Genomic DNA, 16127 nt, shown 5'->3' on the forward strand with positions numbered 1-16127 from the left:
AAGTAAACATACGAAAAAGCCAAAAGGGTTCAACATCTGCTATATACATATAAAAAATAACTTTAACCATATATAAGCAATATAATTTTCCGCCCTGAGTAAAGATGCGTACATAAGACACGATGTGGTCCGACCATTCCTCAAACTACATGCATAAGAAGCTTTGTTTTCAAGTAAGAAGCTTTGTTTTCAAGTAAAAAAAAAAAGACAGAACTGAGAAGGGTAGGTGACAAAATCATGCAGCTGTCACAGAATGCATTTATTATTAGTAATACTAAAAGACATTAATCCATTTGTTAAAAGAATTTCACTTACTGATAAAGAACATTGACAAAAATAGTACCAAGACTTGCACCATTTTATTTATTGTTTTGACAATCAATAGTTATTTACATACTCATTTGACAAACAAAGATGAATAGTAGTAGTAATAAGAAAGAGAAAACAAATATTTTATGTTCTTGATCAATAGAAGTATAACAACAAATAGACAACAAAAAGCTTGCAATTTAGAGCAAGAAAGGCCAATATTCAAACAGACTTTCCTTCACAAACAAGTGGAGATTACTACTGTTAGTCAATATGTATCGCGCCAAGCAGTGATTGTTTTCCATAGCTATCAGTTAGATACTGCAATCCTCTGCAATGTGAAGCTTCAGTGCTAACCAAGAGAATGTGAAAAGGACATTGTTTGATTGTTTCATTCAGAGGAAGGTGGTAGTCTTTCTAATGCATCAGATATGTGTCTCATTGAAGGTCTTCTCTCCGGGCTGCTGTGAACACACGCCATTGCAATCTTCAAAACAGCGATCATTTCCTCTTCTTTATCAGCATCATGAGCTAGATGCAGGTCCAATACATCTGAAAGTGGCTTCTTCTCTTCAATGCACCAGTGAATCCAGTTCACAAGATCCATTTCTGTAGAACCTACTTGGATAATCGGGGTTCTTCCCGTGATCATTTCAAGCAAGATCACTCCATATGAGTAAACGTCCCATTTTTGTGATGGTTTCACCACTTTCAATGCCTCGGGAGCTTGGTAGCAAGAACCAGAAGTTGTAGTTGACGTAACTGTCCCGGACTCTGATGGTGCACTGCCTTGCTTACTTTGTTGGGGTTTCTCAGAGGTCATGTGGTTGGATTGCAATGCAGGGGATGCTCCAGCTATATTAGCAAGACGTCCAAGTCCAAAGTCGGAGATTTTGGGTTCCATGTCGTGCCCAAGTAATATATTAGATGGCTTTAGATCACCATGAACATATTTCTTGGGACTATACTCATGTAAATAAACCAAACCTTTTGCAGTTCCCTTCATTATTTTCAGTCGAAGCAACCACGAAAGAGGCGTAAATGACACCATACCGGGTTTACCTAAGAGTTGATACACAGGCAAAAAGATAAGTCAACAAATTAATAATCGCGAAAGCTTAAAACAGTTATAGAAATCAAAGAAAAAACGATAAGCAAGAATGCAACAGCCAAAGTTTGAAGCTTACCGTGAATTGCAGTGGCAAGGTTTCCATTTGGAATGAAGTCATATATCAGTAGTTTCTCATCGACAGACCAATAATAGGCACGAAGAGTCACGATATTCTGATGTCTTAGTTTTCCAATTGCTTCTACCTCTGTCTGGAATTCCTTAAATCTTTGCGAACCACCCTCACCTAGTCTCCTCACAGCCAAGTTAAGCCCGTCTTCGAGCACAACTTTGTACACAATGCCTATGCCACTTTTACCAAGAACAAAAGCAGATGCCTTGAGAAGTTCATCTAGATCAAATGCCACTTGATTATCTAGTGCCACAAGATCATATTGTTCAACATTTTCCGATAACGTCTCTGAGTCATCCTTCCTAAAACATAAACACTCTTTCCTTCCTTTCCCTCCCCCCTTCTGAAAACCAAAGCCAGATCCATCCTTTTTCCTCCCACAAGCACAGATTCTAGAATAACAATATGAGAATAGCAACCCAATAACACAAATTCCAACTACATCCCCCACAATTATCGCGATTACAGCACCTCTACTCAGACCTCTAGCATTCCCATCCCCTCCAGCACCATCTAAGGGAGGTAAGTTATTAGGCAAGAAAGGTTCTGAGGACGGTGAACTCGCCTCACTTTGTGCGGAACACGGGTTTTTCAACGGAGGTCCACAAAGCAAAGGATTTCCAATAAAAGCAGTAGGTCCTCTGTTAATCAGAGCACCATTTTGTGGAATTGGACCACTCAAATTGTTATAAGTCAAATCAATATACACCTTCTCAGGAAGATCACCAAGACTAGCCGGAATCGAACCATTAAACATATTACGAGACAAATCAACAGTTCCTTGCAAATTAGACAGATTTCCCAAATCCCTTGGAATTGTACCATCAAATTTGTTGAATGCAAGATTAAGTTTTTCCAATGCAGACAAATTACCCCCAAACCCCACTGGTAAAACACCAGTAAAACTATTATGACTTAAATCAAGAACCTTCAATCTCTTACACTGAAGTAATGTTATAGGAACAGACCCATTCAAGAAATTTTGTGATAAATCCAAAGTTTGAAGGTAATTTAGCTTTCCAACCTCAAAAGGTATAACCCCAGAAAAGGAATTCCCATAAAGAACCAAACTTTTCAAACTTTGAACTTCAAAAAGCTCAACAGGCAAACTACCAGTAAACAAATTACTCCTTAAATTAACATGTCTAAGCTCACTAAGAGATCCAAGACTAGAAGAAAGAAACCCAGTGAGTTTCTTTTTAGGAATACTAACAGATACAACTTTAAGGTCGTTGCATGTAACACCATTCCAAGAACAAGGGGTTTCATCTGAAAAGTTCCAATTTTTCAGTGACCCTTCAGGGTCCTGTCCAATACCTTTCTTGAATGACCAAAGAGCTAAACCTTCATCATTCAAAGAACTCACTAAAACACAACAACAACTATACAGAATCAAGAAAACGCAGAAACACAAAAAAGATTGCATTTTTATCTACAAGATTGATGAAATCAAGAACAGTGACAGCTGAAAATTTTCAGAAACAAGAAGGGTGTCTCAAAGACCTTACCTTTTTGTACACAAGAAAACCAAGAGTGGAGCTTAAGAGAGAAAAAGAGAGTGTGAAAGGTTAGACTTTTGAGAGTGAAAATAGTGGAAAGAAGAAAAAGGGGGTACTGTGTACACTCTCTCTCTCTCTCCCTCTCTCTGTTGAAGAAAGGTAAAGTTGATTTCAGCAAAGCAAATAAAGACGTTGGGAAAATAGATTAATGTTTTTCTTAAACTTAGAAAAACAAACAGAAGAAAGAACTAAAAAGAAACTTTAATGTATAGTATATCAATGCAGTGGGGTTGATATAATGGGACAATTTCTTGTTTTTCTTTTCGAAAATAGGCATCTATTTTTATGAAGCAATTATAAAATTTGTGTATATTTTATTCTCTCAAATTTTATTTAATAGAATTTCACAGAGTATGTTATTATTGTTATTAGAAAAAAACAGATTTGGAATAGATGAAATAACAACAATGATAGTCAAATCTAATAAATGGAGTCTCCAGAATATAGAATATACCTAAATTTTATCAATATCTCATGGAGATAGTAAAAACGCTTTTTAAGGACTCTCGGCTCAAATACAACAAATCAAAGTGGTTACAGAAAAACAAACGATAGTTGAAAAAAGTATTTAAACTAATAAGAAAAAAAGTACATAGCATTTAGAAAAAAGAAATATTAAAAACAACAAATGGTAACAGATTTCGAAAGCAAGAAACTACATGAATAGAACTAATACTACTATAGACACATTGCTTCGAATTGCCACCAAGCCTAGTTCCATAAAAAAATAAGACAATGTTCAACTATCTATAAATTTTTTACTCTAATCATGACTTCTATACCCTAGTGTAAAAAAAATTAGGCGATTATTATTATTATTTTGCATAAACTTTCATCACATTTCGGATAATCGAAATAATATGTGTTTAGATGAATACATCATGTTGATATTTGTATTATAAGAATTCATCATAAATTAATAAAAGTTATGTTATTTGTTAGGTACCACAATCCTTCTCTTTTATTGAATTTGAGACTGACAATTTAATCAAATTTTTAGTATAAACATCAAACCTGATTAAATCATCGACACTTGAGTTAGTTAGAATCAGCGAATGATCGAGCTTTTAAAATTTTCTTCAACTCCAATATATGATAAATCAACATTCAGATATCATATATGTGATATCTGAAGATAAAATTAAAAGAATGAATTTTTTTTTTACATATTTATCAATTTGATTAAAAAGTTGCTGCCATGTGACCAGGAGGTCACAGGTTCAAGCCTTGGAAACAGCCTCTGGCAGAAATGCAAGGCAAGGCTGCGTACAATAGACCCTTGTGGTCAGGCCCTTCTCCAGACCCCGCGCATAGCGGGAGCTTTAGTGCACCAGACTGCCCTTTTTTTTATTTTTATCAATTTGATTAAATAGGCTAAACATTGTCATCGTTGGCCGATTTCTCCTCTTTTGCAAGTGGTTTCACTACAAACACCACTCCTCTAGCTAATAGTCCCCAACATAGTCTATAAGAACTCTTTAGAATCATCAATCTATCATTCTGACATAATTTTAATTCGTCGAGCAAAAGTCATTTCACACACTGATGACATATTTTTATAGTCATTGAAATCTCATTGTAAATTTCAAAAACATATTTTAAATTTTATTGTCTTTTCTCAATCTATATATCCAATCAAATTCCTTTACTTAAATCTTATTTCTTTCTAGAAAATTGGAAATATGTACCAAGTGATGAACCATACCTTATGATAAAAAATTAAAGCAATGACAACTAAGAACACATCAGGCTTATCAAGAAATTGGTAAAAGTACAATCTAGCTAGTTTTGTAATAATAAACAAAATTTGAGGACCACTTTTTGTTTTTTTTTTGTTTTTTGGGGGACTAGAATTACAAGAAGATATGTAGGGCCAAGATATAAAGTTGGTAAAAAAGTGACCACATTTGACAGTAAGGATTGTCTTTATATTGTTGGACAATTGAGGTAAGTTAATCCATTGTTTAATTAGCAAAATTAAATAATAATTAACAGATTTCTATAAAAGCATGCACTTTGACTGATTAATTAATTACTCCATGCTTTATTCGACCCATAAATCACCCCGTGCCTTAATCTTTTTCTTAATGAAAATTAAACTTCCATGCTCTGATAGTATAGAAATAAATTTGAACTATTAAATTATTCTTAAAAATAAAGATATAACTTTTGTAACAAAAAAAAACCTAATCAATTAATTAATTAAACCGAATAATTAACAACTACGCTCCATAGTAGCAAACCGGACAACCGACGATTGAACCGGTCCGTACCCGGTTCATCCATGGGTAGGCCCACTACATCGTGCCTTTTATCATATCTCGAGAAAAAGCTCAAATTCTCGTGATAAGTGAAAATAAACGAGAAATATAAAAATTTTGACATGTGAATTATCAAATTAGAAGGCGTGAGAAGTTGGTTGTGATAGTTTGAGGTGGGGTAAATGCATGTTGAAGAAGTATTGAAAAAATATGGTTAAAAACGACGTCACACATCTACAATTTACTGAGAACATGATTCTAGATATATAATCGATAGGAGATTGTGTTGGTTGAAATATTCTTTCTTTCTATTCTGTGTTGAATATACTTTTTTAAAAAAATCAAAAGTTTCTAAAAAATATCTTTATTCCACAAAAATAAAAATAATATTTGTATATGTTTTACCATCTTCGGACCATATTTATGAAATTATTCGAAATATGTTATTATTATTGTATGAAATATTTGCATTCTCAATATTAATATAGAGTACATGTGGATCCAATAATTTTGTCTAAGAAATGCTTCCCATTTTTGTTTTGTTTTTCTTTGTTTTACTTTAAACATTGCCTCTATTATATACAAGTTGGACCCAATTAACGTATTTATAATTATATCCCAAATGAAATAGACGCCACGTCGACTTGAAAATAAAAAAAGAATCTCTAAGTAAATTTGATTGATATATCGATCAATCAACTGTGCTTTATTTTTTCAATGTCAAACCAGTTGATGTACGTTAAGACTTGATGTAATCCGATCATTTTTCAAATTATGTATATAGCGAAAGATTAATGTATCGAACTATTTTTTAGACGTTCTACGACATATAGAAAAGTTTAAACGCAATAGTAAGATGTTGTCATTGTATGATAGGAGGTAATGACGAAATCAAGATTTTCATTAAAGTAAGCATATAAAGAAGTCAAAGGGCGTTCAACCTATATTATATTGTTTTAATCATGCATAAATAATATAAATTTTCATCGAGTTAAAGAGGATTCGAATGACTCCCTCTATTCTATCTGGCTCCGCCCCTGATAAGAGGTCACAATTGATTAAAGCAACGAAAATAATCTCCAACAAAAATACAAGGGACCTAGGTCCGAGAACATAAAATTTAATGTTGGGGCGGAGCCACATTATGGCTAAGGAGGTTCATCCGAGCCTCTTTCGACGAAAAAATATACTATTTATATATAGTTAAAATAAATTTTTATGTATAAATAATAGACGTTGAATCCCCTTCGATTAATTTTTATATCTACTTTTTCAGAATTTGAATCCCCTTATTAAAATCATGGCTCTGCCATTGCCTTTTAATCCTTTCTCGAACTCTTATGCGCAAATAATCACAAATGATCTATTCAACATTCTTAATTTTGGCGTGATTAAAGGAGCAGTCACGGAAATGAGTCAAATTGACCTAAAATCCAAGTCATTAATTGAAATGTTTCTTTAGTGAATGACCAAAAATTTCAAGTCATAAATATTTAACTTTGAGAATTCAATGGAATCTATAATTTTTAACACAAAATAAGAATATATATATATATATATATATATATATATATATATATATATATATATATATATATATATGTGAAAAATAACAAATTTTTCACAAATTAATTTTGAATTCACAATTTAAAAGATAAATTTTGAAAGTTGAACCCAACAAGTAAAAATAATCTGCCTTGGGTGGGTCAAATAACGAGTTTAATTTATTATATTATCAACCAAGCCTCATTTGAAATATTAATATTATCACGTTGAATTGTTCATTGATTGAAAGGAAGATCGCTTAACCCTTCGTTTCTATTTATAAGTAGTGATTTATAAAAATAGTTATTTTAAATTATTATTATTTTAAAAAATTAAGAAGAAAGCATGATTAACAAATCAATCATTATAGACTATTATGATTGATGACACATAAATAGAATAAAAGAAAAATTATATTTTAAAACATAAATAAGAGTAAGCTATAACCTTTGTTATTAACCGGCATGATAATCGTTTGCTTTGAATCATTTTTTCTTAAGCAAAGAATTTATTAAAATTAATATTTCTTCCTCCACAAAATAAAAATAAAATTTGTGTATAAACTATCCTCATCGTGGCTCACTTATGAAATTACGTCATATATTGTTGTTGTAGTAGTTGTAACGAAACGTGGCAATAAAGTATTATAATTTGACTTTCTAGTAAATTATATTCTTAAATTTTTGTAAAACATTATGATAATTTTCTGATTTCTGATTAGTGCGACCAAACGACGCCGTTCGGACGAAATAAAATTTGACGGAAAAAGCAGACAAAAGCGAACTGATCGTATTCGTCCATTGACGGCGACGGCGATGGCGACGATGACCGATAATTACCGCCGAGCTCTTGTGGAAGCTATACATTCTTCTCCTACTCAAGCTGTCATTTATCTCTCCGGCGGAGCCTCTCAGGTCACTCTCTTGTCTCTCTCTATATATAGATTTATTGTGATAAGTTTATTGATTTAGCTAAATTTAGCAGATTCTTTTTTTTTTTGATGAAATGTTATGAATTTGTTCAGGTGCTGGGTTGGTTGATGTCAGTTCCGGGAGCATCGAATACTGTACTTGAATCTGTAGTTACTTATTCCAGAATGTCTATGATTCAATTACTTGGCAAGGTCGTTTGATTTTCAAGTTTAATCATCATTTTTCGTTGATTTTGATTGATTGATTTTGAAATTATCGTTAGTTCACTGCTAAAAATTTGTGCAAATTTGTGTTTTTCCTTTTTCTGGAACAGTTTCCTGCTCAAGCAGCTAGTTCGCAAACGGCGGAGGAAATGGCGTTGTTGGCTTATAATAGAGCATTAAAGCTTTCTAAACCAGGTTGTGATTTTGAATCTGTTGGAGTTTTGTAGTTTGATTGTGGATTTTATGGTTTTGTCTTGTACATTTATCTCTTAGCTAAACGAATTTAGCCACTCATTTTTAAAACTTTCTAGTTTAGTTAAGAGATTTGAGAAAACTCTGTTTATTGAGCTCAAAGCATAGCCTGTTCCAAGCATAAAGGAGGTAGGTAAATAGATTAAATATGTGAAGGAAGTGATCATACTATCAATAATGCCATGGAGATCATCAGAACTCAGAAGTTAAGCATGCTTAGGCGAGTGTAATACTAGTGTGTAATCTCAGGGGAAGTCCTCATGTTGCATATTTTTCTGAACCTTACTAGTTTAGTTGATTTTACTTGATGATTGTTAAGCATGTAGAGAACGATTAAAAAGATAAAAGCTTTTTAGTGTCAAATTGAAGTGTTGGAAGACACTGAACAGATGGTTCATATCCGAGATGACTCCTTGATTAATCAGGAGTTGTTTATTTGATATATGTGCGTGTAATAATTTGAATGCCATGCCTAAATGATGAAGGTTTTTGGTTTTCCTATCATGACAAAGCTATAATGACATTCTAGTGTGTGAAATTTGTGCTTGCTACTGAAGATATATTAAGGCAATAAGTCCGTACAGCAAAGAAGCCAAAGAGGGTACTATCCTTTCAGTTGCTAGGTTTAGCAGCATAGGTTTATTTTATTATTGTTCCATCTGATAAATATTCTCTCACAAAAAAGAGAGCCTCTAATTTTCTCATTCTTCCTCATTTTTATATTGGATTGTGTGCATGGTTGTAAGAATAGTGAGGTCACTTTGAGTTAAAGTCATCTGACTATTTTACATCTAGATGTGTATTACAAAGTTTCACCATTTATTATTTAGTAGCATTTTGTTCCTTGATACGTGTTGTTTTATTTAAATGACATGATTTCAATTTGTTTGAGCGTACAGGTTCACCAGTTCTAGGTGTGGGTTTTACTGGTGCCTTGGCTAGTGCACATCCAAAACGTGGAGATCATAGGTATTCTTGTTGCATCAGTCGGTTTTTCCTGATATATCTTCTCAGATTCTTATTCCCTTAGGAGCAGCTTGCATTCAGGAGTTGTCATTTTTGTTTCATAGATTCACTAGGAGGGGTATAAACTGGTTTTCTTTGAATGATTTACGTGAGATTTCTATTCCATAAGAAGAGGTGACTATCCTGATTACCAATCGCTTTTACTACAACATGAAATGGGTCAGATTAAGGCAAAAATGTAATATATGGTAAGATGTATTTGTTTATTCCTCTTTGAAAAATGGAGGTGGTTGACTAAAGGGTAGTCATCCAAAGCACAAGATAGTATTAATGACAGCAGTTTCCTCCTTGATCTTGTGGTGAAAATAATTGCTTTTCTCTTTTGTTGGAGACATGACAAAAGATTCTGCAGTCAGGAATAGTATATTTTGTCCGTGTTGATGAACTGTTTGTTAATATTTCATGCACATCCTACTTTTTAAATTGGTATCAACAAAGCACAAATTTTGTTTACATCTTATATGTATGGACGTAAAGAACACACAAGGATTCTTCTTTCTGAAAATGTGGTTGAGTGGTGTTCATATTGGAATCATTTCATCTGTCAGTTGTATCCCCTAAAGGGAAGAATAAAAGCACCAGACTTTTTTGCTATTATTAAGTTTGAATGCTCTGCATCCCTTCAAAGATGCATGTGGACCATGTTTGGATCTGTACAAAGATGCCTTTCGACCAAGTAATTGGTATTCCTAGCATTGGAATTTTGATTTGAGAACTTATTACTCTTTCATTTGTACTTTAAATTTGGATCTCTTTCTGAGCTTTAATAGTGCTTTATGAGTAGGTTTCACGTGTCAACCAGAACATCTGACCGGTTTTGGACCTCGACGGTTACTTTGACTAAGGTATTATTCATGCAAGTTTCTCCTTTAGTCATCTTTACCCTCTTTATATTAGGATCTTTGGATTTCAATGACTGAAGTACTGCTTTTGTTTAAACTGAATGGATGTATACAGGGTCTCCGAACTCGTGAGCAGGAAGATGGAATCTCGAGTCAATACTTAATCAAGGTGTGCATACAATTTCGAGAGACCTTCTAAAAGAGGAATTAGAACATTTCATACTCCCATTACAAGTTCAACATACAACTGCACTGGTTTAATCAACTAAATGTACATAGCCGTGAATGAAATGTATAAGTGCATGGCCAATTTGGAATTCAAAGGTTCCAATACTGCTTTTTAGGCATTTCTCTATTTTCAAATCCAATGCTAGATGCTATTTATTTTATTGTATATAATCAATGTTATAATACTAGGGTCCTTAATGTATTATATATCCAAAATAATCAAAAGTTAAGCATTTCCTAATAGTGTTCACTACTAGAACCCCATACTTTATTGCATTATCTTGATATTGGGTAGGTTAAAGTTAAATGTGTAATGGAAGGTTACATTGAATGGACTTGTTTCCTCTATCAATTTATCCATGCTTGTTTGTCCAGGGAGATTATAATAGTTTCTCTTAGGTTTTTCAGCTATATATTTGTTTATCTTACAACTGAACGAGTCTAATAAGTACATATTTTGCTTGTTTGAGCACCATTGAGGCTTCAAGACAATTACCGATAACCAGTAGAGTTTTGGTTCAAAGTGTGGGTTTGTAGATACCTAAAATGTAACTCTGCTGCCGTTAAAATTTTCTGTAGATCCTCTCTAGCTCAGTATGCAATAGTATTTGCTAATCCTTCTATACTGGATCTTTTATCAAATCAATCCCGTAGATTATTATATTAGCTTCTGTCTTCTGGTTCAGGCAATTGCAAATGCTAGCAAGGTTCCAGGAACTTTTGTTCCAGACTTGACTGAATCAGAAGTTCCAGATGAATATGAAAAGCAATTCGATGAAGACGAAGAGCTAAAGCAACTTCTCAGTGGGATTATATGCTGCAAAGTGTATCCTTTCTCAAGTGGTATGTGTTAATGCAATCAACATAGTCACATTCAGAAGCCAAAGATTCACCGCATATGTTGATACAGGAATTTTGCAGACACATCTAATGAAGAGAGGAAAATAATTCTGTCTGGTTCCTTTAATCCATTGCATGATGGTCACCTTAAGCTCTTGGAAATTGCAACTAGGTACACATCTCTAGCATTAAACATGATTTTTAACTATTGAAAAGATTGATTTGTATATGCATCAGGAAAAGATCTGTTTATCTCTTAAGGAATTACATCTTTCTGCAGAATGCCAAACTTTTTCCTTCAATTTTCACAAGTAAAAGAAAAGAGAAGATGTGTAGTACATTGTAGAACTTCGAATTTGGAAAATCATTCACTTCATTTAATTATTTCATGCAGCATTTATGGTGGTGGATATCCATGCTTTGAGTTGTCGGCTGTCAATGCGGACAAACCTCCATTGGAAATATCTCAAATCAAAGATCGTGTTAAGCAATTTGAAAAAGTTGGTAAGATCCTAAAATATGATGCTTTACGCACACAGATAGTAAGGGTTGAGAAACGGCTGCATTGACCTGTTTTTTTAATTCTTTGCCCAGCTTCTCAAATGCTTCAAATGCTAAATTATACTTTGAGGTTATTTCCTGCCAAAAACTGTTTTACACCACTCAGTCTTTGATGCAATACAAATAGGAAAGCAAGAAAAAGAAATTTGAGAGAACTATATGCGTTCACTACAGTTTATCCATAGTAGTTTCATATCTGAGTATCATTACATTCTTACCTGTTTTCATATTCAAAATATGCTGGTGTTTGAATGGTTTCGGCCTTTGAAAATGCAGGAAAGACGGTCATAGTGTCTAACCAGCCATATTTTTACAAGAAAGCAGAACTTTTTCCTGGAAGTGCTTTTGTCATTGGTGCAGACACAGTTGCAAGACTTGTACATGTAAGGTTCTTTCATTTGCTTCTACAAGATTGAGATTACATGAGATCAAGAATATAGTAAATTCAATAAAGCTCCAACCTTTTTCTGAATGGCAAACATGTTGTCTTCCAAGAACACAGGGAAAGTATGCTTCATATTTTGTTCTTTTGATGATAGTGAACAAAAACATTGCATTGTTGGCGGTACTTGATAGTCTGGTGGCCTATTTTCATAAACTAATCATGTGTTCTCCTCTATTACAATTCATGGTGTTGTCTACTTAGTTTGGGAATACAATTATTGGGAGGAAGAGAATTTGTGTCAAATTTTGTGATAGAGAATCCTGCTATCCCGCTGGTTTCTAAGAGTATCTGCTAATCTAGCACCTGATGCAAGTTATATTCATGTATAGAAACACTAGCACTCAAATATTAAGTTTGTATGAAGGAGATGAAACAAAAGTGCACTCGGCTACTCGGAAATACCAAAAGTGGTCCTTATTTGTGATTTAAAGTTCGGATTTTTGCATAACCAACCTTTGCTGATAAATGAGGCGATATCCTGCTATATAAATAGGAAGGTTCCCAAAAGTTTATGTACTGATCTTTGCAAGTTGCTCTTTCCAGCCAAAGTACTATGGTGATGACTATGGAAAGATGTTGGAGATACTTCTGGGATGTAAAAACATGGGATGTACTTTCCTAGTTGGTGGTCGAAATGTTAATGGAACTTTCAAGGTACACTACCAAACTCTCTGCGGCCTTCGTGTATTTTAACACTTCAGATCTTCGAAACTCTTATAAATTTTATATCATGTCTATCTCTCTAGGTTCTTGGGGATTTCGACATTCCAGCAGAGCTAAAAGACATGTTTGTGCCTATACCAGTCGAGAAGTTCTGTATGGATATATCGTCCACTGAAATTCGAAAGACTCAAGGACTCTTGTAAGCTGTTTGCATCATTTTCGCTCAGGTATCTGCATTGGTACTTAGTTTCGTTTAAACAATTAACTCTATCTACGTAACATTAAAATAAAGTGCCAAATAGGAAAAGGAAAAAAAACAGAAAGCTTTATCCATTTTTTATTGTTTGCTCTTTCCAGTCTCAACAGAACTGAGAATGTTTGAAATTGTTGTTCTCTGATTTGAGTTTCCTTTTTTACATTTGTATATTAATCGGTTCTTGGTTTTAAACATAATCAGGTTATGTCGATTTTATATCCAAATCATTGACTTAAGCTTTTCTTTTTCTTCATTATGACGTTTTCTGGGGTATTGCTTACCGTCTACTCAGAAAAAATAGCTGTCTGAGAATTGTACAATTGAACATTGCCATCCAAGTATTACAAGGACATGTAATTGAGCTATCACCCGCCCCCTCCCCCAGCCACCCTCATTATAAGTAGAACATATGCAGAAGGAAAGAAATTTCCTAACAAGACTTATAGTCTAGTGGTATTAGTGGGAGTCATCTTCCACGTAATAGGCGTGGATTTGATTCTCACTATTTCCTTTCTCCTCCCTTTCCCTTTTTCATAGTCAGGCGCCACAGGCAGCTCCACAACCTGTACCACATCCGGCACCATAGTTATCGGTATGAGTTGTTGCTTCTTTCTCTTTAGAAACACCATCTGCACAAGAGAAAATGATTGTTGAAATAATACACAAGCAAACCAAAATCATTAACCACAGACTCCAAATGCCAACATTTGTTATATCTTCAACACCTCTTATTCCTTCCCAGCTACTTCTTCCCACAGTTTCTCTCAATTCCCTAACCATATTGTCTAAGTGGTTTATAGGGGGAGATATTTTCAAGTGTGTTATGATAAGAGCAGTTTGACAAGACTTTCTTATCACAAAAAATGAGTTTCTCTTATCAAGTGATGGCTTTTAAAGATGGTTGGAGACTTGATAATGAGTGGTCTGAATAAACTACCTTGTGTTTTGGGTAAAGTGTTCTGACTTTTTTTTGGTAGTGCTTATCCAAATGGTTGAATACTTGGGCACATGGCTAAATGTAGTGTGAACAGATTCTTGTTTGTGATTCACACAATAGCAAAAAGTTGTTGAGCTTGATAGGAAAGCCAAGTAGAGAAAGTTGAGAGATTATTTTAAAGTTGAGAGATTATTTCGGGGGCGTTTGATTATGAAAATTGCTGAAAGTTTTGAAATTTTATGATCAAACGTGTTTTTTGGAGTTCAAATCCGAAAAAAAAATAATTCATGGCCAAATGCCCCCTTAATAAGTGTTTTGTTTATCAACCTGGCCAATTATTTCAACAAATGTTATTTTTTAACTCCTGCTAAGAATCGAAATTGCCTATGAGAATTTTTTATTTTGTATTTGATTAATCAACATTTATATTTATGGGATTATCCACCATTTACTTTAATTAATCCTTCATAAAACTTAAAGAGGTTTGACAACTTGAATTTATATACTCTTGGGGTTTATCTTTCAATAACTTTAGTTAGGTCATTGCCTCGAAAAAGTTCATAGCATGCCATCTTTCTTTGAAAAAAAAAAAGTTGCTCATGCACTACCTGACTACCATCGCACTTATTATATACAATAATAAAATAATAATAATGTCTTGAATTTATTTATTCATATTTGACAAATAATTTATTGGCAATTTGTTTGCAAGTTCAAGTGAGTTGGTTGGAAATTTAGTATTGGTGAAGAATCCTATCTATGAGTAGGCATTTCATTTTCATTGTCTAGTTATGACATGAAGGGGAGCCTTGGAGTAACTGGTAAAGTTGTTGCTATGTGATCAGAAGGTCACAGATTCAAACCTTGGAAACAGCCTCTGGCAGGAATGCAAGGTAAGGCTAGGTAAGGCTGCGTATAATAGATCCTTGTGGTCAGGCTCTTTTCCGGACCTCGCGTATAGCGGAAGCTTTAGTGCATCGGTCTGCCCTTTGTCTAGTTATGGCATGGGAAATATAAATTTATCTATAAAAATTCATTAGCATTGTAATAAATAATAATTTGAAAATACAATAAGTTTAACGAGAAGAACTTTAAAGATTGAATTCATATAATTTAAATTTTGGATTTATTTCTACGTGAAATGAAATATGTGAATGACCTTGATAGTCTAACTATTTGAGGGTTGTGAACGAAATAGCAATAATATGTTTAATGTAGTTTCACAAACAAATTATAGAGAAAGTGATGTGTACATAATTTTATTTTTATTTTGTGTAGGTGGAGAATCTGATTCAATAGACGCTCAAAATAAAATAGAAAGAAAAAAACAAAGTAGACAATCAAGTTTGAAAACTGGAAACATCAATAAAGACCAGTGACATGTGGACACTTGGTTTAAATTTTAACCACTTGCACTCCATCGAAACTTCTAGATTTTCACATTCTTGTATGACACCTCCACACTAAGTCATGAACTTTAATATATGCATAGAATGGATATCGAATCAAAGTCTTGAGTTTGAGTTTTAAGAATTAAATTATATTTGATAAAGAATATTTGTTGATTCTTCGGGGCGGCCCAGTGATTTAGGTTTGGAACTTTTATATTGGATGTCTCAAGTTCGAATTTTTTTGTCAGCGAAAGCAAGGTATTTGCCTTTTGGATCGAGCTCGTTGCATCGGACTTGCCTAGTGTGGGTTACCTCTTCTATGTGGTTTGCGAGTTATTGCATAGGAGCGGGAGTTTTACCTTGTGCGCACCCAAATGATAGCGACTGTGGATTTCTCTTGTCATAATAAATAAACAAATTATCTATACAGTAAGACCTTCAACGCAAATATAAATTAATTAAATTTTAATTAAAACGGATATCGAATTCGAATGAAAATTTTGATTTTCTAGTAAAGTTTGTAACCTAATTCTTTTACTTTCCCAAAAATCTTTTGATTTTCTAGAGTTCTCTTTTTTTTCTTGAAAATGTTGGTGGAATAATTGGCTCTTTGTTATATTGACGGGACAAGTAAAT

General features: G+C 33.6%; 2 protein-coding genes across 5 annotated transcripts; one reads left to right on the forward strand and one right to left on the reverse strand.

Annotated features, from left to right (window-relative positions):
• Positions 1-240: 240 nt before the first annotated feature.
• LOC129879922 (receptor protein kinase-like protein ZAR1) lies at positions 241-3280 on the reverse strand. The gene is made up of 2 exons (XM_055953668.1): positions 1497-3280; positions 241-1371 (listed from the first exon to the last, which is right to left on the reverse strand). Exons 1-2 carry the CDS (start codon positions 2974-2976, stop codon positions 701-703), a joined length of 2151 nt encoding a protein of 716 aa, XP_055809643.1. The 5' UTR covers positions 2977-3280; the 3' UTR covers positions 241-700.
• Positions 3281-7594: 4314 nt separating this feature from the next.
• Positions 7595-15978, forward strand: LOC129879923 (uncharacterized). Of its 4 annotated transcripts, none has more exons than XM_055953672.1 (13): positions 7595-7829; positions 7940-8038; positions 8161-8245; positions 9202-9271; positions 10113-10173; positions 10286-10339; positions 11085-11241; positions 11320-11410; positions 11633-11742; positions 12076-12182; positions 12788-12898; positions 12991-13134; positions 15740-15978. In XM_055953672.1, exons 1-12 carry the CDS (start codon positions 7731-7733, stop codon positions 13108-13110), a joined length of 1164 nt encoding a protein of 387 aa, XP_055809647.1. In that variant the 5' UTR covers positions 7595-7730; the 3' UTR covers positions 13111-13134; positions 15740-15978. The 4 variants fall into 4 exon arrangements, with proteins under 4 accessions (XP_055809647.1, XP_055809645.1, XP_055809646.1 ...); XM_055953670.1 differs by lacking the exon at positions 15740-15978 and adding an exon at positions 15379-15668; XM_055953671.1 differs by lacking the exon at positions 15740-15978 and adding an exon at positions 14890-15009.
• The last annotated feature ends 149 nt before the right edge of the window (positions 15979-16127 follow it).

This window comes from Solanum dulcamara, chromosome 2, assembly GCF_947179165.1.
Source record: "Solanum dulcamara chromosome 2, daSolDulc1.2, whole genome shotgun sequence".
Classification (NCBI taxonomy): Eukaryota; Viridiplantae; Streptophyta; class Magnoliopsida; order Solanales; family Solanaceae; genus Solanum; species Solanum dulcamara.